The 25,881-nt window shown below is 37.6% G+C and overlaps 1 protein-coding gene across 1 annotated transcript; it reads right to left on the bottom strand.

Annotated features, from left to right (window-relative positions):
* Positions 1-128: 128 nt before the first annotated feature.
* Positions 129-2,601, bottom strand: LOC127074743 (pentatricopeptide repeat-containing protein At3g24000, mitochondrial). The gene has a single exon (XM_051016090.1). It carries the CDS (start codon positions 2,434-2,436, stop codon positions 904-906), a length of 1,533 nt encoding a protein of 510 aa, XP_050872047.1. The 5' UTR covers positions 2,437-2,601; the 3' UTR covers positions 129-903.
* Positions 2,602-25,881: the final 23,280 nt, after the last annotated feature.

The following is a 25,881-nucleotide window of genomic DNA, read 5'->3' as shown; positions in this document are numbered from 1 at the left end:
ATATTCAATACTTTAAGCTGTTCTTCCTGCCCTTACTTATTAGTCTGCAATTATAAACCCGAAAACCTCCAAAATGCATCATGAAAGTGAAGCTCAAAACCAAACATGAAGTCAAAGAATGTCAAGAATTAAGCTTAAACTTGAAAAAACTTTTTGTTTAATAATAGATCAATTAATCTAAAATATTCAGCACAATTGTAAATCAGCTTTATAATCATTTTTTAAGCTGAAAGCCAAAAACTACAACCAAAGACTTACTACCTTCCTTTTTTCGGCTCACGCCCTCATACATCTTTCGCAAATCTCATAACAATGACAAATGTAGACAACAAAGTAAACAAGCTTTAACCAGGTAGAGAAGTAAAATGTACAGCCGTATATAAGTTGGTATTTGCAGTTACCTTTCTTTTACTGCGTGAGGAGATATATTGCTTATTGAGTATGAATATCACTTAGAGGTAATATCACAACTAAAAAGCCAGCTGCTTATGAAAATGTTGATCCAATTGGCCTTGAGGGTTTGCATTATCTACTGTCGCGAAACAAAGTCATTGATCACCACTTTGATCTCACATTGAGAGGCTCTTCAAAAATATTATCAAATCTAATTTACAACAACAGCATTGGTGATCTTGAGAAAAACACAAGCTTCAAATGAACTGAACCTTTTTTTTATTCATCTCTTCAAGCAGAATTTAACCTATGTGATCTTGAGAAAATAGATGAATGGCTAAGATGATGGCTGAATGGGCAGCAGCAGATAAAACCATGCATCCCAGATCTTGTAAATTAATGATCATCTCCAAGGACAAAGATGTGATGTGACTATCAGTTCTTGATAGCTAGTATCGGTTATTCAACACAGTTAGATGGTGTATCCCTTTGTCCAACATTTCCTAGTTCCTACAACATGGCATCACATAGAGTGCGGGCTTCTTTACCCATTATCCTATCTAAGCTTACCAAGGTCTCAAAAATCTGTGTTGTTAATGGATGAGCCTCATCATTTACCCCAAATTTGTTATGACCGGATTCCAGCTCTACCGAGCTATAACCAATTGGCTTCTTTATTTCTTTCTCCCTGATTACTTTCCTCAATCTGGCCGCATCCTGCCATCGACCTTCATCTTCGTACATCTGTGCTAGAATCACATAACGCCCAGCATTGTTAGGGTCTAAAACAAACAACTTTTCTGCAGCCAATTCAGCAAGTTCCAAATTCTTGTGTATTCTACAGGCACCCAACAAGGCACCATAAACATTTTTTCCTGGTTTGATAGGCATAGATTGAATAAACTCCACTGCTTTTTCCAGATCACCGGCTCTTCCCAAGAGATCCACGATGCAAGCATAATGAGCCTCTCCCTTCACAACACCATAAGTTTCCATGGTCTGGAAAAGGTGCCAGCCCTGTTCATGCATGCCTGCATGACTGCAAGCCGATAATAAACACAAAAACACAATGTCGTCCGGATGCAAGCCAGAATCAACTAATTGCCGGAACATACTGAGCGCCTCCTGCGCAAAACCATGCATCCCATAGCACCTAATAATTGCATTCCAAACAATGACATTCCTATCCGATATCTGGTCAAAAACAGCTCTTGCCATGGTTATATAGCCACAATTTGAGTATAATGTTATAAGACCACAGCCAACAGCAGGATCAAGTTTCATCCCTGTCTTGACAATATAACAATGAACCCAATATCCTGCATGAATATCTGCTTTCTCAGCAAATGCAGGAAGAATCGTTACAAGGGTGGCATTATCAGGAAAACCAATATCATCATCTCTTAACATATCATAGAATAGCATTACAGCATTATCCACATACCCATTTGAGATATACCCCGACATAATGGAATTCCAACTAACAACATCTCTATTAGGCATTTCATCAAACACATTTCTTGCCGCTTCAATCTCCTGACACTTTGCATAAAATGCAATGAGGGCATTACCAACGAACAAATCAAAGTCCAATCCACACTTCACAGCGTGCCCATGAACAATTCGCCCCTTTATATAAGCCCTCTCGGCACTACAAGCCTTTAGCACAAAAGGGTAAGTGTAGCGATTCGGAGTAGTACCACTCGAAAGCATCTCATCATAAACGTTTAAGGCTTCCACGAAAGGACCCATATTAGCGTAACCCTTGATGAGAACGTTCCAACAGAAAACATCTCTTTCGGACAAATTGTCGAACACTTTGCGTGCGTGTTCAACGTTGGATCCACCGAGCTGTGCATATTTGTCAATTAGTTTAGCGGCGATAAATGGGTCTTGTTCGTGGCCTCCGATAATAACTTGGGCGTGGTTTTTCTTAATGCAGTCGGTGGTTTTGCAATGGTGTAGCAGGTCGGTGTAATGAAATGAGGTTTCGTGAGGTTTTGGTCCCAACAATTGATGCAGTTTTCGTGATACGCGGCGCATTGAAACTCATTGACGTGTTTGGAATGTTTGGTGATGTTGTTTGTAAACTAGTACTGATTTTGAAATCTGCAGTGTGTTTAGGTGCACAATGCAGAGATGAGAGAAAATGATTCTGGTGTTTTTATAAATTTAAAGGCCTGGAACAAGTGTGGTGGAGAAATCTAATTACCCAATAGAAATCTAAGGGGATGTTTGAATTGATTTTCAAAAATTATATTTTAGTTCTCAAAAATTATAAAATTAAAAATTTGTTTGATAATATTTTTCTGTCATAGAGTTTTCAAAATTAATTATAGTATTCTGTTTTTAAAAACTAAAAAATGGAAACATCTTTTAGATATTTTTCTTTTCTATTTGGTGTTTTGAAAATATTCTATTTTTCATTAATGGCATTACTGTAAATATGTTAAACTTTTTATTTTTTATTTTATTTTTGCAAGTTTGTGAATTTTTTTAATACTGCATCACGATAAGAATGATATGTGTTTTTCTAATTTTGTTTTAACATATTTGTGAGTTTTTTTTTACTGTATCATTTTTATCCATTTTTAATCGTAGAAAAAAAATCCACTTTAATATAGAACTCTCTCAATTGATTATTTTTAATCAAAAGTAAAATTTATAAAAATATATTTAAATTGGTAAAGTTTATATCTTTTAATATAGTTCATATTTGATGACTCATGAAAATTATTATATATTTTATTTGACATTATTTATTTAAAGTCTTAATTATATTTAAATTTTATTTTAGATCCCTTAATTTTTATTGGTTATACGTTGCTCCGTTATATTAAATACCAAATACTTTAGTACTTTAATTTTTATTTTGATATTTTATTTATTTTAAAAATTACTGTAGATTCTAAAATAAATTAAATAACATTGATCTGAATGTTATAAAAAAATTAAATTTATTATAAATAAATATATTATATATGAGTTTTGCTAAGATAGAGCCATTTAATTTTTAACGAGTGAGTATATATATATATATATATATATATATATATATATATATATATATATATATATATATATATATATATATATATATATATATATATATATATATATATATATATATATATATATATTTTCAAATGATTAATAAAATATTAAAATAGAAAATCATAAATATTCAGATTGTTTATTAACTTATCTTATCCGATTGATAAAATTATATGTAGCTTTGATTTGTATTAGAGTTATTTTACTATAAAACTTAAAAGATTAGATTTTAGGATCTTTAAGATATTCATTTTTTTTAAAAATTAGAAACCAAAAATAATTTCTCCAAACAAGTTTTTAAGTTTTTAATTTTTAAAACGATTTTTAAAAACAGAGCTACCAAACAGATTTTATTCCATTAATTTTTTTAAAAACAATTTTTTAAAATTGATTTATAAAATCATTTTTAAAAATAGAAAATCAAAACTCAATCAAACGAGCCCTAATTATATGAGTTCTTATTTTTATAAATTATTTGAGGTTCATATTTAATTAATTATTCAATAGAAATTTAATTATTCTTTTAAATTTATTTGACCATTTAATTAATTAAGGCTCTTAATTTGATCACTTATATTAATTTTATCAAACACTTTAATTAATTTATCAATTATCAGTTATCGACCATCAGTTATAAATTATAAACCATCATCAACTATAAGCTATAAGCTATCAGGCATAAACTACAAGCTAACTTATTAATCAACTGTTATTTTTACCAAACAGAGCCTAAGACTTTTAATGTAATAAATAGCTAATATAATTAAAATATATATGCCCACATAATAATTATTAGAATAAAATAATCAAATAATATATAAATTATAAAATATTCCAACAATCTCCTACTTGGGAGTATCTGAATGTACTTTTAATAATTATATCACAATTTTTTAGGCGCGCATCTTAATATAATTTTATATTTTAACTTTACAATTTGGTTCATCTCATACACCAATAATGGGAGCATCATGGTTATCGTCACTGACGTATAACGTGATGTAACTCTGACGACCACCACATCAATGTATTTGATGACATTGATTGATATGGATGAGTGACATGAAAATTTTATGTAATGTGATCTCTAAATCATGCTTATTTCCAATTGATCCAACTGAAGTTTTTATTGAGATCAAACTAAAGTTTGCAAATTCAATATTTGACAAACGATACATAAATGATTATAAACTTATAACAATAATAACTCTATAAAGTTTATTTATGCAAGTAATCTTAATATAAAGCTTGTAGCGATATCAAAACAATATTGTAAAACATAAAGAATTAGTGACTCTCACTAATCTAAGACATCCTTAATGACAACAATCATATGAAAGACCTTATGTGACGAGTCATTGATTAGCACCTGTTACCACGAGAAATTAGTAAGGCATGTTGAAGGCGTAGTTAATGAAAGCGCCTTATGGATTTAAGGATTATACCTCACCAAGGGGATGTTTGAAAGAAAAGTTGAGTCCAAAATAAGCAAGAGATGGGAAAACCACAAGTTACCAGAAGATGAAATCGACGGAAGAAGCAAGTTGGGTCGAAATCCGTTCTGTCGACTAAACCAAAGATTGGGACTTAAGAAGTTCGTGATTGTATCAGACACATAGGGGATGGTGTCGACATAAGTACCTAAGCGGGATAAGTTTGAAATTCAAAATGACTAGCAGTTACAAGGAGAACGAGCGCCAAAGATATGGAGTAGTTTTTAGATCGTGTAGCACGACGTCTGTCTACAGACAGTTATTTTTGGGGTAGTTTTGCCTGTAGGCAGTCTCTTTAGTTCATTATAAATAGGGGATCCCCTAGAGGACTCTGGGGTGTTCGCTTTGTACCAAAATCACTTGTAAAAAACTTCACATTTCCAACGCGAGGAAGCAAGAGTTTTTAAGAGTGCTATGTACGTGAATCACCACATTTACTTCAATGCAACTTCCTTATTTTTCAATTGTTCCCGTTGAACACTTTATTTTAATTTCGTTTACGTTTGAATTATCCTTTTATGTGGTCGTCTACGCTGTCGACACTAATTCTATTACGATAATAGAATTCACCAAAAGCGTGTTCGTTGTATATGTCTTTTGAATGCTATAGTGATGTCGGTCACGAGTCACCCATAGTCTATAGAATCATCATTTCGTGTGGAAAAACCTTTGCTTGTTCAATATTTTGTCAGAAGTCGTTTCTCACAGAGTTAATAGTCCGTCGAATTGAACGAGTTACCCTGTTACATTAGCACATGTCTTAGGATCAACTGGTCGATCCTGCAAGTAACCCTTAGTTTTAAGGCTTATGGAAGACCGACGATTGTTTACCAATTTCCACAATAAACAAAATGGCACGTCCAGTGGGACCAGTGCTAGTGTAGTTACGCAATTGCATGAAACTTAGAAGTGGCAAACTATATAGTAGACCACAAGAAACTGTAAAAATGTCAAACTCCAATACGGATGAAGTGCCACAAGGGACTTTATCCACTACAGAAACAGTAATTTCACAGGTTGCAACTTTGCCTCCGTTGACAAGTGCAGCCTCAACGATGTCGACTACAGGTGCGGTTGGGGCATCAATTCATTTACCTCCACCGGGAGGTTCAGGATCAATGATAACAACGTTCAGACCTTATGTGCCTCGCTTTGGCACCACAGATCCTCTTTATGGAATGTTGTATTCCTTAATGCCATGATATCAGTCAACATCAAGTGCAACATTATTTTCAGACAATGCTCAAAATACGAGTCCCTCCTTACAGGGATTAGCGCAAGGGGGCAATGCTTAGAATAGGAATAATACTCAGAATAAAACCATGTCGCTGTCGAATACTTCAATAGCGGCGTTGAGACAGCAAATGGATGATAGTAATCATGAGTTAGTTAATATTAGGGATGTTCAAAACCAAACCAACCCAATAGAAAACCGCAAACCAAACCAAAACCACAAAAAACCGCATTTGGTTCGGATCCGTTTGGGCCATTCTCTAACAAAACCGCACGGTTTGGTTTGGTTTGCGGTTTGTATTTTTCAAACCGAACTAAACCAAACCAAACCGCATTATGTTACAACTCAAATTTCAATTATCCCACATCCAATCCAAAACTCAAACTTAGTATGCCTTAACCTTACAATTAAAAATGATTTTCTCTTCCTCACACTTAGGATTTCAATTTCAACCTTCTTAAATCTCTCCCAATAGTATCACACATTCTTCTCATCTTCTTTACCATGTACGTTTCGCTTTTTCTACTCTAATATTTAATCTCTTATGTTCTTTCTTTTTTATCTTTTATGTTACTATTTTCTCTTCCAATTACGTTTTTATCGCACATTTCTTCTCAATCCCGTATCTCATATGTTCTTTTTTTCATCTTCTCTAATCTCTCTTCTCATATGTTTTTTTATGTTTTATTATAATTTCTTTGATATTATTTTATTCTACTATTATATATATGCTTTTTATTCCATTTTTGTCTAATCTAATTTTGTGCATATTGAATGCGGAGTTTTTGTCTAAATATGATAAGTTTTTATGTTATTTAGTAATGTATGAATGACTAAATACAAAGTTACGTTGTTCTCTATAGGTGTATGTATGACTCAATAAAAATATTGTAAAAAACCGAATCAACCGAACCAATCCAAACCGCATTGGTTTGGTTTGGTTTGGTTTGGCTTTATTTTTAAAAGTCAATCGAACCAAACCGAACCGCATGCTTTTTTCTCTTGCGGTTCGGATGATTTTTATCGTCAAAACCGCCCAAACCGCACCGCGAACACCCCTAGTTAATATGTTAACTAATCAAATGGGTACAGTTTTTAATCCTGTGATACAAGAATCTGCTGAAACAAATAGGCAAGTGGCTAATCAATTGACACGCTTGTGTAACTTCCTAGGGGCACCGGCTCGACAGACGGCACAAGTGGTTAGGCAAACCATTCCTGTTCAAGTAGAGATAGGGGCAGCAGAAGATGAGACAGTCCATGAGGGACAAATCCTTAGACCCTAACAAAATCAAGGCGTTGAGTCAGGAGTAGCAGGACGTAACCAGATGATGTTAGTTAACCGACATCAGGATGTTGATCAAATTGTCGATCAACATCGGCAAGAAGACTTAGCAGTGGAAAATAATTTGACAACTATTGTCGAAAGAATTATGGCTAGGAATGGTATAAGTGCCACATTGCAAAGGCCATTATATGCTTCCCCATTGGCTAAATTTATTCTCCAAACCGAGGCACCTAGAGGAATGAAGGTGCCTAAATACACTAAGTTTGGGGGAGAATCTGGTGAGTCGACAATAGAACATATTGCCAGATATTTAACCGAGTCGGGAGATTTGGCTCATAATGAGTGTTTGAGAGTAAAAAACTTTCCTTCTTCTTTGACTAAGGCTGCCTTCACATGGTTCACTTCTTTGGCCCCAAATTCGATTGATTCGTGGGCCAAGTTAGAAAAGAAGTTCCATGAACAGTTTTATGAAGGGCACTCCAAAATCAGTTTGGCAGAATTGTCTAGCATTAAGAGAAGATTTGCTGAGAGTATTAACGATTATCTGAATAGATTTATATCATTAAAGGCCAGGTGCTTTACGCAAGTACCGGAACATGAACTTGTTCAAATGGCTGCTGGGGGTTAGATTATTCTATTAGGAAGAAAATAAACCCAACCTTTGTAAAGAGTATGTCACAATTGGCTGATAGAGTTCGACATCTCGAACGGCTAAGGTTAGAAAAGGTTAGACACAGTAAGGCTAAGAAGGAAAAAATAGCTTTCGTCGATTATGATGCGACAGATCCAATCTATGAGGCTAATTATGCCTCATCGACCGAATTAGAAATTGACGTGGCTGAGTTAAAGTCAGGATCTGCTTATGAGTGTCGGTTATTACTTCCTGCACAAGGGAAAAATCCCGTCGAAAACAATCCAAAATTCCCTTCAAAAACTTATACATTTGATGAGACAAAGTGTGAGGAAATTTTTGATTTGTTAGTTAAAGATGGTCAAATGGTGGTGTCGCCTGGTACTAAAATACCACCATTGGAACAAAGACAGAAAAGAGGATTTTGTAAGTATCATAATTATCTTGGTCATAATACCTCTAATTGCTATCTTTTCAGGGATCTGGTTCAGAAAGCAATTCAAGAAGGCAGGCTGAAATTTGCTGGCCGCAAAATGAAGATCAACGTTGACCCTCTCCACCAGGAGAAAGCTCTATTTGTTGAGCCATTCGAGATCAACATGGTCGAGATCTCTGAATATGATGAGGCTGACATGTTAGAGGAAATTGATGAAAGCCCAGATGCCGACATAGCTGAAGTCTATCCAAAGGATGATGAAGATTTGGTAGATTTTCTGTATCGCTGCAAGAATAAGGGTTCACAAGTCTGCTTATGCCCTAGATGTGGCGCTGTCACCGACAAAGTTGCTGCTGAAAATTTCCAAAAGCTACAATTAGGAAAAAGCAAAGGAGGTTGGATGAATAGAGCCCGCCAGAACCAATCATCTGCTATAAGCTATAAGCTATCAGCCATCAGCTATCAGGCATAAGCTATAAGTTAACTTATTAATCAACCGTTATTTTTACCAAACAGAGTCTAAGGCTTTTAATGTAATAAATAGCTAATATAATTAAAATATATATGCCCACATAATAATTATTAGAATAAAATAATCAAATAATATATAAATTATAAAATATTCCAACAATCTCCTACTTAGGAGTATATGAATGTATTTTTAATAATTATATCACAATTTTTTAGGCGCGCATCTTAATATAATTTTATATTTTAACTTTACAATTTGGTTCATCTCATACACCAATAATGAGAGTGTCATACCCCAAAATTTGCCCGTTGATATTACGAGGCATTTTTCAAGACACTCCGACTTATTCTGCAAGGCACTGATCTTAAAGGAACAAAAGGCCCAGCTCACAACAGACCCACTCCAGAAAAAGGCCCAAACTAGCTTGCTCGCTAGGCGAGCAATTCCTTCGCCTAGCGAACCCTTCGTTATGACACTCGCCCCAGCGAAGCACCAGATCCAGTAAAAGCCCAAACTAGCTTGCTCGCTAGGCGAGCAACTCCTTCGCCTAGCGAAGCTTGCGAATATCAGAATTTTCGGGCTTCATTTTGAGCCCATTAGGTCACAACAAGAGCATTATAAATAGCCAAGCTTCAGTCACGAAAAGGGACAGAGAGGAAGACGGACGGAAACCCTGGCATAGAAACCCTGAAGATCAACTTAGAGTATTCCGAGTAAAGAAACCCTGAAGGCCGCTCATCCGCGCCGAAGCTACCGTCGCCCAACGCCATCCGATACCAAGAGGGATCAGTCCTTTCAACATCGCCTCTCAATTGCAAACAGGTTTGCGCATCATTACTGCTTTATGCTTTTAATCGGTAACCTCTACATCCATAAGGCCTCATGATTAAATTTTCGGATATGTGATATGATTTCATGTATGAATGTAAATATGCTTGAATATCCTGAATGCTTGTCCATGTTATTCCTGTAATTCAATGCCACAAAGTTCAGGGTTCCGGAGATCATGCCGCCATCAAATTCAAAACCAGCAGCCGTTCGCTAGCACATCGCTAAGCGAGCTGGTAGCGAGCACTCGCTAAGCCTTCGCTAGGCGAAGCAGGAGCGAACGAGACAGTGGCTGTTTTGTTTCTTTTCTGTTCTGCCTTATGTTTATCTGATCAAGATTCATTATAATTCTGCATTATTTGGCCTGACTTAATGACTGTTGTGTTGTGGTGCAATTTCCAATTGTACTTTATCTCGATGCTCTAACCCGTGTGCTGAATGGTGTAAAGGCTTACTGTAAGAACAAAAATTGTTCTACAACAGATTCCTTGATTTTGATGATAACAAAGGATGAAACCAAAAATGGCACCCTAACGAAAAGTTTCTAAGTGTGCAGGGTTCTAAAGATAGAAGAAATAAATCTGATTATGTCATCAGATGCACAACAAGATCAGATACAAATTATCAAGTATCAGAAGCATCTAAAGTGGAATCTCGTTTCAAGAAGCTCTGACTCTGGACAAAACTGCAAAGTATCAGAAGCATCTGAACATGAAGTAAAGTCTAGAAGCTCTGACTCTGAACAAATGCCTTCTGTAAACTCTGAAATTTATCAGCGCTATCTGAACTCTCAAGAAATAACTTCAGAAGCCAGATCCCAAGATTCTCCAGACACATGAAGACTCTAATCAGATTTGTTAATCATGATGAAGTAACGTTTAAGCCAAGTTAAAATTCTGCAAATGGATTTCCTCAATTAGAAAGAGACGTTAATCTCCTCTTCCAAGAGAGAAGATACTACTTGTGGTAAGTAGTCACTTCTAAAAGAAAAAGTCTCCTGCAGAAGCTATTTATGGAATGGCGTAATTACATCTCATTATCCAGCAGATTTAACTCTACTTCAACTCTATTTCAACACTACTTCAACTCCTATATAAATAGAGAAGAAATCAACTTTCAGTAACAAGAAAAATCAACTAGCCAAAACTATACTGAATTATTTCACGCTCAAGAAAATCATCTTTGCTCTCAAAGAATTTCACTAAGCTTTTGCTTATTAAGTGAAAAATCTGTTCTTAAGTTTGTAATACTTGCTTTCTTAGAAGCATTCTAGATTACATATCTTGTATCTTTTATTTGTTTGATTTCCTCAAGTGACTCTTTGTAGTCTGTAGACTTGAGAGGACTAAGAGATTTTCTTCTCTCTTAGGGGTTGTTTGTAATCTTTCAAGATTAGTGGATTAAGTCCTTGTTGAAGGCGAAATCACCTTGGCCGGGTGGACTGGAGTAGCTTTGTGTTATAAGCGAACCAGTATAAAATCTTTGTGTGATTTTCATTTTGGAAAAGCGCTTATTTTTCAAACAATTCAAACCCCCCCTTTCTTGTTTTTCTCACCTTCAATTGGTATCAGAGCTCCGGCTCTGTTATTGATTTTCAAATCAAACACTTAACCGTGTAGAGAGATCCAGTGCGAGAAAAACAAATGGCTCACTCAAATGAAAGAGATTCTTACAATGCTAAACCTCCTGTTTTTGATGGAGAAAAATTTGATTACTGGAAAGACAGAATCGAAAGTTTCTTTCTGGGTTATGATGCTGACCTCTGGGACATTGTCACAGATGGATACAAACCTCCAGTCTCAAATGGAGCTGAAGTTCCCAGAAGCAAAATGTCAGAAGATCAGAAACGTGATTTCAAAAATCACCACAAGGCCAGAACAATACTTCTAAATGCTATATCATACAACGAATACGAAAAGATCACCAACAGAGAGACGGCTAAAGATATACTTGACTCTCTGAAGATGACCCATGAAGGAAACTCCCAAGTCAAGGAGACGAAGGCTCTGGCGCTGATCCAGAAATATGAAGCCTTCAAGATGGAAGATGACGAAGCTATAGAAGCTATGTTTTCCAGATTCCAAACTCTTATTGCAGGTCTTAAAGTGCTAGACAAAGGATACACGACTGCAGATCATGTTAAGAAGATTGTCAGAAGTCTGCCAAAGAAATGGAGACCAATGGTTACTGCTCTGAAGTTATCAAAGGATCTGAACAATATCAGCCTTGAAGAACTTGTTAGTTCTCTCAGAAGCCATGAGATAGAACTAGAGGAGGATGAGCCTCAGAAAAGGAACAAGTCAGTGGCGCTGAAGTCCAGACCTGAAAGACGGAAGTCAGACAGAACCAAAGCCCTTCAAGCAGAAACTGCAGACACTGATGACTCTGAATCTGAAGACTCTGATAATGAAGAAGAACTGTCCCTACTAACCAGAAGAGTTAAGCAACTCTGGAAAAGGAGGAACAACAACAACTTCAGAAGATCAAGACCCAGAGGGGATCGATCAGAGTCAACTTCAAAAGGTAAACCTAACAAAGATATTACCTGTTTTGAATGTAAAGAAACAGGTCATTACAGAAATGAATGCCCCAAGCTGAAGAAAGATAACTCTAAGAAAGAAAGCTTCAAGAAAAATACCTTCAGAACAAAGAAGGGATTAATGGCCACCTGGGACGATAGTGAATCCGAATCATCAGAATCTGACTCTGATGAACAGGCCAACGTAGCTCTTATGGCTACCACATCCAGCAGCTCAGATGAAGAATCTGAAGAGGTATTTTCTGAACTTTCTAGATCTGACTTAGAATCATGTTTATCAGAAACTCTTACCTCTCTTCAAAAATTAAAACAAAAAGTTAAAAGCATTAAAGGCCTTCTTAAAGTAAAATCTGAAGAATGTAGTAAACTTGAGACAACAATTCTAGCACAAGAAGATACTATCAGATCTTTAACGTTAGAAAGAGATGGAGCTAAAACAAAAAGCTTAGAATTAGAAGAAGCGTTGTCTCAAGCACCACAAACTTCAAATGAAATTATTTATAAATATGAAGAAGCCTTTCAACAATTTCTGAAGAATGGGATAGATAGGAGTATTATGGCATCCATGATTTATGGAGTAAGTCAGAATAATAAAAGGGGAATTGGGTATGATTCTGAGGAAAATAAAACCTCTACCAGTAACCAGCTTAAATCTCCGTTTTCATATCATTACACACACACACAAGAACAAAAATTTAAGAATGCTAGAAGACCCAAAGTTATAAGAAACTCTGGGAAGACTAATCTAAAAGGACCCAAGAGATTCTGGGTACCGAAAGATAAGATTATCTATGTTGCAGATATCCTATGCAGCAAAGTTCAGACACCAGTCATGGTACCTGGACTCTGGATGCTCGCGACATATGACGGGAAGAAAGTCTATGTTCCAAAGCCTGGAACTTAAAGACGCTGGATTTGTAGGCTTCGGAGGAGATCATAAAGGAAGGATCAGAGGCTCCGGAACTATTGGTAATGGTACTCTTCCCTCTATATCTGATGTTCTTTATGTAGAAGGATTAATGCATAACTTGTTATCCATAAGTCAATTAAGTGATAACGGTTATGATGTAATCTTTAATCAAAAAACGTGTAAAGCCATTAGTCAGAACGATGGCTCTGTCCTTTTCACAGGCAAGAGGAAAAACAACATTTATAAAATAAATCTTTCTGATTTAAAAGATCAAAATGTTAAATGTTTAATGTCAGTTCACGAAGAGCAATGGGTATGGCATAGACGCTTAGGCCACATTAGCATGAGAAAACTTTCTCAGCTAACTAAACTTGAGTTAGTCAGAGGCCTGCCTAAACTGAAGTTTTCTTCAGATGCTCTGTGTGAAGCTTGCCAGAAAGGAAAGTTTTCAAAAACATCTTTTAAAAGGAAAAATGTTGTTTCTACCTCTAAGCCTCTGGAGCTTCTTCATATTGACTTATTTGGTCCTGTGAAAACAGCATCAGTCAATGGAAAGAAGTATGGACTAGTAATCGTTGATGATTACAGCCGCTGGACATGGGTAAAATTCCTAAAGCACAAGAGTGAGTCTCACTCTGTATTCACCAGTTTCTGTTCTAAAGTGCAAAAAGAATTTGACTCTAAAATTGTTAGAGTCAGAAGTGATCATGGTGGAGAATTTGAAAATAAAGATTTTGAAGAATTATTTGATTCTAATGGAATATCCCATGATTTCTCCTGCCCTAGAACTCCACAACAAAATGGAGTTGTAGAGAGGAAGAATAGGACACTCCAAGAAATGGCCAGAACCATGATCAATGAAACAAATGTAGCAAAGCACTTTTGGGCAGAAGCTGTAAATACAGCGTGTTATATTCAGAATAGAATCTCTATTAGACCTATTCTGGAAAAGACTCCCTATGAACTGTGTAAGGGAAGAAAACCCAACATTTCATATTTTCATCCTTTTGGATGCATTTGTTTTATATTAAATACTAAAGAACATCTGAACAAGTTTGATTCCAAAGCACAGAAAGGTATTATGTTAGGATACTCAGAACGCTCTAAAGGCTACAGAGTATACAACACAGAAACCAAAATTGTGGAGGAATCAATTCATGTTAGATTTGATGATAAGCTTGACCCTGAAAAGTCAAAGCTAGTTGAAAAGTTTGCAGATTTAGAGATCACTCTGGTAGAATCTGAGAAAACTCCAGAAGCAACTGTCACTCCAGACTCTGAAGAAATTAAATCTCCAGAAATTCCAAGGAAAGTTAAAAGTCGTATTAACGTATCTGAAGATTTGATTTTGGGAAACAAAGATGAACCTGTTAGAACCAGATCTACCTTCAGAACTTCTGAAGATATTCCTCTGAAACTAGTGTCTCTGATTGAGCCTACGTCCTGTGATGAAGCTCTTCAAGATAACGATTGGGTGGCAGCTATGCAAGAAGAGTTAGATCAATTCTCCAAGAATGATGTCTGGGATCTCGTTCCTAAACCCAGAGGCACTCATGTCATTGGAACCAGATGGGTTTTCAGAAACAAACTGAACGAGAAAGGAGAAGTTGTCAGAAACAAGGCTCGACTGGTAGCTCAAGGTTATAGTCAACAAGAAGGTATTGATTATAATGAAACTTTTGCTCCAGTCGCGAGGTTAGAATCTATTCGTCTTCTTGTATCTTTTGCTATTAATCATTCTATCAAATTATACCAAATGGATGTCAAGAGTGCATTTCTTAATGGGTATATTTCAGAAGAAGTGTATGTCAATCAACCTCCAGGTTTTGAAAATTCAAACTTTCCAGAACATGTTTTTAAACTTAAGAAATCCTTATATGGACTTAAACAAGCTCCCAGAGCTTGGTATGAACGCTTAAGCAATTTCCTTCTGGAACAAAATTTTATCAGAGGGAAAGTTGACTCTACACTCTTCTGTAAAAACCTTAATAATGATCTCATGATATGCCAGATTTATGTTGATGATATTATTTTTGGTTCTGCTAATATCTCTGTTTGCAAAGAATTTTCTAAGTTGATGCAGGCTGAGTTTGAAATGAGTTTGATGCAAGAACTAAAGTTCTTTCTGGGAATTCAAATCAATCAAACTCCAGAAGTCACGTACATTTATCAAAGCAAGTACATTAAAGACGTTCTGAAGAAGTTTGACATGACTGAATGCAACTCTGCAAAGACTCCCATGCATCCAACTTGCATTCTGGAAAAGGAAGAGGTAAGCAACAAGGTTTGTCAGAAGCTCTATCGAGGTATGATAGGCTCTCTTCTCTATCTGACTGCTACTCGTCCTGATATTCTCTTTAGTGTCTGTCTTTGTGCCAGATTCCAATCAGATCCTAGAGAATCTCATTTAACAGTTGTTAAGAGAATTCTTAAGTATCTGAAAGGAACTCCTAACCTGGGCCTGATGTATGAGAAAACATCAGAGTATAGACTTTCTGGTTACTGTGATGCAGACTATGCAGGAGATAGAATAGAACGAAAAAGCACATCTGGAAATTGCCAGCTTCTGGGAAACAATTTGATCTCCTGGGCTAGCAAAAGACAGTCAACTATCGCTCTATCAACTGCAGAAGCAGAGTATATCTCAGCATCACTGTGCATAACTCAGATGCTCTGGATGAAGCATCAGCTAGAAGATCTTCAGATATTTGAGAGTAACATTCCTATCCTTTGTGATAATACTGCTGCTATTTGTTTGAGTAAGAATCCTATTTTACATTCCAGAGCCAAACACATAGAAATTAAACATCATTTTATTAGAGACTATGTTCAGAAAGGGATAGTAACGCTGAAGTTCATTGATACAGAACATCAATGGGCAGATATCTTTACTAAGCCTCTAGCTGAAGATAGATTTCTTTTCATCTTAGAAAATCTGAACATTAAAAATTGTCCTGAATGAAGTATGGCTCTGAAAAATATAAAATAAGATTCTGATAAAAAAAAAAACAAATATGATTCTGCCTCTGACTCTGATACTTCTACATTGTTAAGAAGATATCTGAGTTAGAAATCTTCAGAACCAATCTCTTGGTATTCCTGAAGATCAGATACATTAAACACGTGGAGCTCTGAGCGTCAAACCTTAGAACTTCTAGACAGCTGTCAAGAAATTCAAAAGGCAGACGTTTGAGTTTTCCTCGAGCAGTGTGCAAACTGTGGGATTAGACATTCATTTATGAGCTGTAATCATTTTTCCCCCCAAGCGTGCCTTTTTGAGTTTTGTGTCTAACGCTTTCTGAGGTGTCGTTTTGCATGTGTTTACTTAGAGTATATAAACACTTTTCCCTCACATTTCACACTTATCACTCTCACTCACTCTAAAACCCTAAACCCTCTCTCGAAGTTTTCTCTGCAACTCTTTCAAATCTTCATCTTCTTCATCTCAATGGATGCTCAACAACAACAACTGTTCAACTACTCACAACAAATGGAGTCAAGTTCCACCGCTCAAACATCTTCTGTTCCAACTCCAACCGTCACCGGTGTTTCTATAACCCCCGTTTATCAAGAACCTCACATTTTGGACCGTGAACGCCACATTCATCTTGCGACCCCCTTTGAAAGTTTGGATGTACTGTGTGAATCGCTGGTAGATTTTGAAAACTTGAGAAGAAACGGTGTTGATCTTACTGAAGATCTTCGCAAGCAAGGTTGGGAGAACTACTTCAACAGGCTTTATGGTCCAATCTACCCTCTTCTGGTCAAGGAATTCTGGAGACATGCTGATGCAGATGACCAGTTCATTGTTTCTTTTGTTCTGGGAGTGAAGATTGTTATCACTGAAGCTTCAATTGCCTCCCTGCTGAACATGGAGACAACTGGAGGAAAGAGGATTTACAACATTCCTCCTAGGTCAAAACGCATCACTGAGGTTATCAACCCAACTATCTTCAAACCAAACGCTGAGGGAAACCCTTCTAAGAACAAGGAATTGCATCAGAACCTCCGAGTGTGGTTGAAAATAATTCTGGGAACCATTCACCATCGCCCAGCCTCCAACTCCTCTGACTATATAAATGCTGATCAGAAATGCATTTTATATTGCATTCAGAAGGGTATCAAGATCAATCTCCCTGTTCTTCTTTTCAAATATCTGAGGGATTCTGTCAAAGACACCAGAAATAGTTTGAAGCCAAGATCTTACATTCCTTTGGGGAGATTGCTTTCTGATGTTTTCATCGAGCATGGATTGGTTGACCAGCTGGAGAAGACCAGATGTATGGATGATCTGGCTATAGAAACTAGAAAGCCTCTGAATGCCAAGAACCTCAAGAGCATGGGAATCATCAAAGATATTAGAGTCAAGCCCACTCTGGATGTATCCTGGGAATCTCTAAAAGATCAGAGGAAGATGCCTCATGGCCTTGACAGGTTCTTCAAGAATGAACCCAGAGATGCCATTGCCATCTACCTTCAGCGTCTGCTGGATGAAGGAATTGATGTTTCTGACTTCAGAATTGAAGACTGTCTGGATTCAGAAGAAGATCTTGTCAGATACAAGAGAGGTCTTTCTGAGAGGAAGATAGCTGATGAAGCAAGAAAGGCAAAGAAAACCAGACTTGGAGAAACCTCTGGAACCAAATCTCCAGCTCCTCTGCAAATCTCCTCTTCTGGTAAGTCTTTTCCTCCCGCTACTTCTGTACCTATAATGGCTTCTTCTACTCCTCTCCCAACACCTCCCATCTTTACAACCTCTGACATTCCTCCTTCAACCATCAGAACCTCACAACCCTTACCTGTTTTAAAAATTGCACGTAATTTCATACCACCCTCTGAACCTAAACAACTATATCACCACAGCCCTTCCTCTTCATCATCCTTAGCACCAGAATCACCCCCATACATTAGTGTTTCATTATCATCATCAGAACCTTCTGACCCTAAATCCCCAACAATAGCTGAAATTTATGCTAGAAAATTCGCCCCACAAACTCAAACACAATCTGAAGTAACCTCAACCCTCCGAACTTCTCTTCCACAACAAACAACCACCATCTCCCTTGAAAATCAAACTTCCCTTCCACCACAAACAACCACCATACCCTCTGAAACTCAACCATCTGATCCTTTCACCTCTAATATCACTCCACCAATTATTCCCGCTGTACCTGGACCAGACTCTGACCCATTAGACCTAAACCCACTCTATGCTTCATCCCCCAGTCTTCAACCAGAAGCAGATTCTGAACTTCAAGCAGAATCTGAACCTCAACCAGAATCAGAAACTGAACCTCCCTCTCTAAATCTCAGCCCTCAAAACTCTCCACCTCATTCACCTGAACCTGAACCTGATCTTACCATACCTACCCTTGAGGAGGCCATTATACAGGTTGCAGAAGCTTCAGTCCAGAAGGTCAAGTCTCTGGCTAAAAACTCTGAAGTTAGTGATGATCCTAAATCTGTTAGGACACACTGGAACAGAGTCATTAGTTGGATGACCTCTGAGTCTTATAGGCTGAAGAGTATCTCTGAACAAGTCAGAAATGGCTACATCAGAGATGCTGAGGAACGGCTCCAAGAGAGATTGGCCAGAGAAGCTGAGGCCAGAAGATTAGAGGAGGAAAGATTGGCTAGGGAAGCTGAAGAAGAAGCAAGAAGGTTAGAAGAAGAAAGACTGGCAAAGGAAGCAGAACTTCTAAGGATTAAGGAAGCTGAAGCCAAGGCTCAGGCGGATGCAGAAGCCCAAGCTGCTGCTGAAGCTGAAGCTCAGCAGGCTCTGACTCAGGGGGAGTCTTCCTCTGCGATCCCTATGATTCTTCATGCTCTGAAAGAGATCAAGCAAGATCAGAAAGAAATCAAGCAAGATCAGAATGAGCTCCGTGCCAGGATGGACAAGCAAGATGCTTTGAATGAAAACATCCAGAACATGTTTGCCATGTTGCTTCAGAGACTTCCTCAACCTCCAAACCCTTAGGCACTTAGGATTTCTTTTGTTTGCTTGCCTAGTGTCTTTGCTTCTGTCTTCTTTAGTTCTGATTTTCTCTTGGATCTGATGTTTTGAATGCCTTTGTGCCTTTGTGCTTCTGATTAATGAAATGTTTTTCTCTTTATTATCTTGTTATTTTTTTTATATCTACCTTTTTGATTCTGACAAAAAGGGGGAGAAATCATTAAATAGCTCTGATGAAAATTTGTCTAAAACCTTAAGCACTCTGCAACATTTGTAGAAATAGCTCTGATAAAAATAGCTCTGATTAAATAACTCTAACATTAAATTTAAGAATTTGCAGAAAGGTTCAGAAATCTCATTACTTGAAAAGCTCTGGTAAGAACTTCTGAACTCCCTAGCACTAACTCAGGGGGAGCTTCTGTCTATCTGATCTTATTTTATTCATGTTTCATCTGCTATTTTAAGTTGTTTTGTCATCATCAAAAAGGGGGAGATTGTAAGAACAAAAATTGTTCTACAACAGATTCCTTGATTTTGATGATAACAAAGGATGAAACCAAAAATGGCACCCTAACGAAAAGTTTCTAAGTGTGCAGGGTTCTAAAGATAGAAGAAATAAATCTGATTATGTCATCAGATGCACAACAAGATCAGATACAAATTATCAAGTATCAGAAGCATCTAAAGTGGAATCTCGTTTCAAGAAGCTCTGACTCTGGACAAAACTGCAAAGTATCAGAAGCATCTGAACATGAAGTAAAGTCTAGAAGCTCTGACTCTGAACAAATGCCTTCTGTAAACTCTGAAATTTATCAGCGCTATCTGAACTCTCAAGAAATAACTTCAGAAGCCAGATCCCAAGATTCTCCAGACACATGAAGACTCTAATCAGATTTGTTAATCATGATGAAGTAACGTTTAAGCCAAGTTAAAATTCTGCAAATGGATTTCCTCAATTAGAAAGAGACGTTAATCTCCTCTTCCAAGAGAGAAGATACTACTTGTGGTAAGTAGTCACTTCTAAAAGAAAAAGTCTCCTGCAGAAGCTATTTATGGAATGGCGTAATTACATCTCATTATCCAGCAGATTTAACTCTACTTCAACTCTATTTCAACACTACTTCAACTCCTATATAAATAGAGAAGAAATCAACTTTCAGTAACAAGAAAAATCAACTAGCCAAAACTATACTGAATTATTTCACGCTCAAGAAAATCATCTTTGCTCTCAAAGAATTTCACTAAGCTTTTGCTTATTAAGTGAAAAATCTGTTCTTAAGTTTGTAATACTTGCTTTCTTAGAAGCATTCTAGATTACATATCTTGTATCTTTTATTTGTTTGATTTCCTCAAGTGACTCTTTGTAGTCTGTAGACTTGAGAGGACTAAGAGATTTTCTTCTCTCTTAGGGGTTGTTTGTAATCTTTCAAGATTAGTGGATTAAGTCCTTGTTGAAGGCGAAATCACCTTGGCCGGGTGGACTGGAGTAGCTTTGTGTTATAAGCGAACCAGTATAAAATCTTTGTGTGATTTTCATTTTGGAAAAGCGCTTATTTTTCAAACAATTCAAACCCCCCCCCCTTTCTTGTTTTTCTCACCTTCACTTACATATTCCCGAGGAAACGGCCGGCTAGGTATTCCACCTTATGTGTGGGATACCCTTATGGAGATGGATTCTGAATTACTTAATTTTAATGTGAAGATGCATCCTAAATTACCTAGCTGATTTTAATGTATTGATTTCATCAATTTTAATGTGGACCTAATTACCTAATCGATTACGGCTATCTAATTAATTGTAAAACTTTGCCTTTAAATAAGTGATCTTGGACCTCTCTTTGTTACCCTCCGATTACGGTATTAAGGTCATGTCCCGCGAATATGGGGATACACTTAGCAAAGACCCTTCGGTTAAATCATCATAGTCCCTCGAATGTTGCCTTTGTCCCTCGATGACCCTTCGGTATAGCCTACGATTAAATGATGATAGTCCCTTCGAATGCTAAGGTATCCTCACAACTGTTGCCTTCGATGACCAATCAATGACCCTTCGATGACCCTTCTACATCCAAAGGATAAAACTACTTACTTCTCAATAGTAAGGATAGTTTTACCCTCATAAGGATAGGAAACGCCCGCAAAGACCTTGGATAGGTATAACTCTTAATTGCTTATTCACAACTTAAAACTACTTTTCACACCTTACACCTTTCAAAACCTCCATTAGAAAATCACCACTTGGCATACATTCGTACTAGAATCATTGTCGAGTTATATTTTTCTAAACGACTTTCAAAACTAAACGAGATAACCACTTTGTATACATTCATACGAGAATCATTACAAAGTTAAATTCTCCTTTTCAAAACATTTTCTACCCATTTTTCAAACACTTTTTCAAACGAGAAAAACATAAATGATTGAGCAATTAAGAGCCCATGGATAACCATGGATACAAAGGGTGCTAACACCTTCCCTTTGTATAATGTACTTCCCGAACCTAAGAATCTAAATTAAGGTATTTCCTGTTCTTTTCCACCTTTCCTTATTGGATAAAAGAAAAGTCGGTGGCGACTCTTGCTAACCGCGACATTGCGATTAAAAAACACATCAAAGTCAGTTCACCATGTGACAGAACTGGCGACTCTGCTGGGGAATGAAGAGAGGTCACCTTAAAAAATCATTTATGTTTTCCTAATTGTTCCTTCTTTTAAGGGTATTTTCGAGTGAAAGATCCTACACCCGGATCTAGTGTACCTTCGGTAAGTAGCAATAGATCATCGCGACTATCCGGCGTATACTGGAATGGTTAACATGATGGCTACGGTTAATGTGACGCTTTGGATGTCCTGATGTTCCTCATGTTTACTTGAGGAAAAATTTGGCTTCCGCGTGGTGTCATCAAAGCATTAACCAGACCTTTAGAACCCTAATTGACTCATCCTAGCCATTAGAAAGTAGTGAGATAACTGACTTCGGTTCCGACTGGGGTCGGTTGAGACTCGATACTACACTCTTTGAGATTGGACTTTAGGGAAGCTTTGGTCAACCACTTGGTGTTGCACTGAAGTAGACTTAAAGGAAGGTCAATGATTGGAGATCCTTCTAGAACCCGGTTACTATTCTAGGACAGGTTAAACCAACCAAACTTCAGTGGGGAGGGTATTTACCTATGGAACTCATGCAAGCCTTAAAACCTAAGAATGATTGTTGTGTGACTTGTTTGTGCCTGTTATTTATTTAACATCATAACATCATAACATCATGGCATTGTACTAACCATTTCGAGGACTTAGGGATTTAACTTTGCTCTGTTTTGTAAAAAAAAAAAAAAGTTTCCTTTTTTGGTAGTTTATGCAAAGTTAAATTCCAAAAGTCCTTGAAAACATTTCATACATTGCATAGCATAACATAACATTGCATAACAGGTACTCTAAAGGGACCAATGTTCTCACGATCTTCCTATTACAAACAGAAAAATGGACCTCGAACAAGCTGTCAAGGATCTCCAGGCTCAGAATGCTCAATTCCAGGAGATGATCTTGAACTTATCCAAGGGGCAGGAGGAACTGAAGGCTCTCTTGCTCGAGAAAAAGAAAGACAAGAAACCTGTGAGTTACATCAACCCGGGAAGAAGGCTCAAAGGACAGGCTGCAGGAGTCAAGATTAGGATTCCGAAGAATCGAGAAGAGGGGACAGAAAATGATTCGGAAGATGAGAATGCTGACCCTTTCAACCATGAGGACGATGATGAAGATTATGAAAATGAATTGTACTCTCCAAAAGATGCTAAATATAAGTTGCTGGAAGAACGCATGCTAGCTATGGAGGGTCATAAGGCGCCCGGTCTGGATTTTGAAGGCTTGGGTCTGGTCTCTGATGTGGTCATTCCTCGCAAATTCAAGATCCCCATTTTCACTATATACGACGGGGCATCTTGTCCTCAGATGCATCTGAGAGCTTATGTAAGAAAGATTCAGCCGTATACCACTGATAGGAAACTATGGATCCATTTCTTCCAAGAGAGTCTGTCTGGCGCACAGTTAGAATGGTACTATCAGCTCGAGAGCTCTAACATCCACACCTGGACGGATTTAGCGACAGCTTTCTACAAGCATTACCAGTATAATTCTGAATTAGCGCCTACTCGGCTACAGTTGCAGAATATGACTATGGGCTCGAAGGAAAGCTTTAAAGAATATGCCCAAAAATGGAGAGATTTGGCTGGCAGAGTCAAACCCCCCATGACTGATCGAGAATTAGTGGACATGTTCATGAGCACACTGACTGGCCCATTCTACAGCCATCTATTGAGAAGTTCCTCATCGGGTTTCACTGAACTTATATTAACAGGTGAGCATGTGGAACGCGGCATTCGAAATGGAAAGATACAGGTGGCTACCTCTGATCCTCCGGAGACTCCTAATGCCATCATTGCTCCTCTGCCTAATCAAGACGAGACTGTTAATGTTGTAGAAGATGCTGATAACGATTGCAACCTGGATAGCTGGATTTTCCCAACAACTGGTGACGGACTCGGCAATTGGAAGGCTGAAGACACTATCCTGATCTCCTTTAGTCAGGAGTAATTGTTATTGCTTATTTTAATGTATTAAACTTTGTTAAAGGTTTTGTCATTTTCATAAGCACATTCATATTCAATAAATCAATGGACCTTTTTGCATTCAAATATTGCGCTCTTTACCTTTCCTGTCAGCTTTCAAACAAGCTATGCTTTCTTACACACACTCACGACACAAATTGCAGATCCGTATCCACTCTGGATCCTATTGATAATAATTCCGCTACTGTTCATTATGACTTTGAAAATCCGATCTACCAAGCCGAGGATGGAAGTGAGGAAGATTGTGAAGTACCTGGAGAGCTTGCCAGACTGGTACTGCAAGAAGAAAAGACTATACAGCCGCATGAGGAATCAAATGAAATCTAGGTACTGAAGTAGACAAGAAAATTACTGAGGAAAAATCAGGAGACAATATGGAATGATGAATGTCAAGAAGCTTTTGACAAAATCAAGAAGTATCTCCAAGAACCTCCAATTCTGATGCCACCAGTTGAAGGAAGACCTCTAATCATGTATTTGACCGTGTTAGAAAATTCAATGGGGTGAGTGCTGGGGCAACATGACGAGTCTGGTCGAAAAGAGCATGCAATATACTACCTTAGCAAAAGGTACCGACTGTGAAACAAGATACTCACGGCTCGAGAAAGCTTGCTATGCTTTGGCTTAGGCTGCTCGCCGACTAGGACAGTATATGTTGAATCATACCACTTTATTGATTTCTAAGATGGATCTTATCAAATATACATCTGAGAAACCTGCTCTCTCCGGAAGAACAACAAGATGATTGCTGAACTCTGCATGCAGTTCAAAATGAAACACCATAACTCTTCTCCGTACCGGCCAAAGATGAACGGCGCCGTGGAGGCTGCTAATAAGAGTATTAAGAAGATCATACAAAAGATGACAGTAACATACAAAGACTGGCATGAGATGTTACCCTTCGCTCTCCATGGTTATCGCACTTCAGTGCGCACTTCGACAGGGGCCACTCCGTTCTCTTTAGTCTACAGAATGGAAGCCGTTTTACCAGTGGAAGTTCAGATTCCCTCTCTAAGAATCATGAAAGAGGCAGGCTTAGATGAAGATGAATGGATTCGGACTCGACTCGACCAGATAAATTTGATTGATGAGAAGAGGTTGGCAGCTGTTTGTCATGGTCAAATGTACCAGAAACGGATGATCAAAGCTTTCAATAAGAAGGTTAAGCCAAAGGTATATCAGGCTGGTAACTTGGTAATCAAGCATATCATACTACCACAAGGTGATCCCAGAGGCAAATGGACTCCCACATACGAAGGGCCATTTATAGTTAAGAAAGTATTCTCTGGTGGGGCCATGATACTTGCTACGATGGACGGCGAAGACTTCCCACATCCCGTGAACGCGGACATAGTTAAAAAATACTACGCATAAAAGAGACCCGCTAGGTCGACGTACCTAGGCAAAAGTAAGGGCATCCCGGCGAACCAAAAGGGTTCGGGCAAAAATTAGGGATAAACATATAAAAATGTACACCCGGCAAGTCGAAAACCTGAAAAGGCGGCTTGGGCAAAAATGGGTATCCTGGTGGACTGAAAACCTGAAAAGGCGGTCCAGGCAAAAATTAGGGATTAAAGCGTATGACTATGCCCCGTTCTCTGACAGCTTCAACCAAGTTCAAGGGACTGAACAAGCCAATCACTTCTATCCGACAGCAGGAGATGAGATGCTTGAAGACATAATGACGGTAGTGGAATTAGAATCGATAGGACCTTTTCTGCATAGCTTTCTCTTTATTTGCCTGACAATTTCCTCTTACTAGGATTTCTGTCTCCTTGTATACAAATTGCCTGTTTATGGGCCCTCTTTCAAAATCAATACAATTTTATCTCGAAAAAGATGCTTTTGTTTTCACTTTTTCTGTTTTGTTTGCGTAAACGTCCATTGATTTAATTTGAATTGATTTATGCATTTGAATATGATCAATGTTTATAAAAAATTTGCATGCCTAGAATAGTAATAGCAATTACTATACGACTTCAGGATCGAGGAGAAGGTCTAACCATGCTTTCCAATAAATCCGTTG

This window comes from Lathyrus oleraceus, chromosome 4, assembly GCF_024323335.1.
Source record: "Lathyrus oleraceus cultivar Zhongwan6 chromosome 4, CAAS_Psat_ZW6_1.0, whole genome shotgun sequence".
Taxonomy (NCBI): domain Eukaryota; kingdom Viridiplantae; phylum Streptophyta; class Magnoliopsida; order Fabales; family Fabaceae; genus Lathyrus; species Lathyrus oleraceus.
This window is presented reverse-complemented; position numbering and strand designations above follow the sequence as displayed.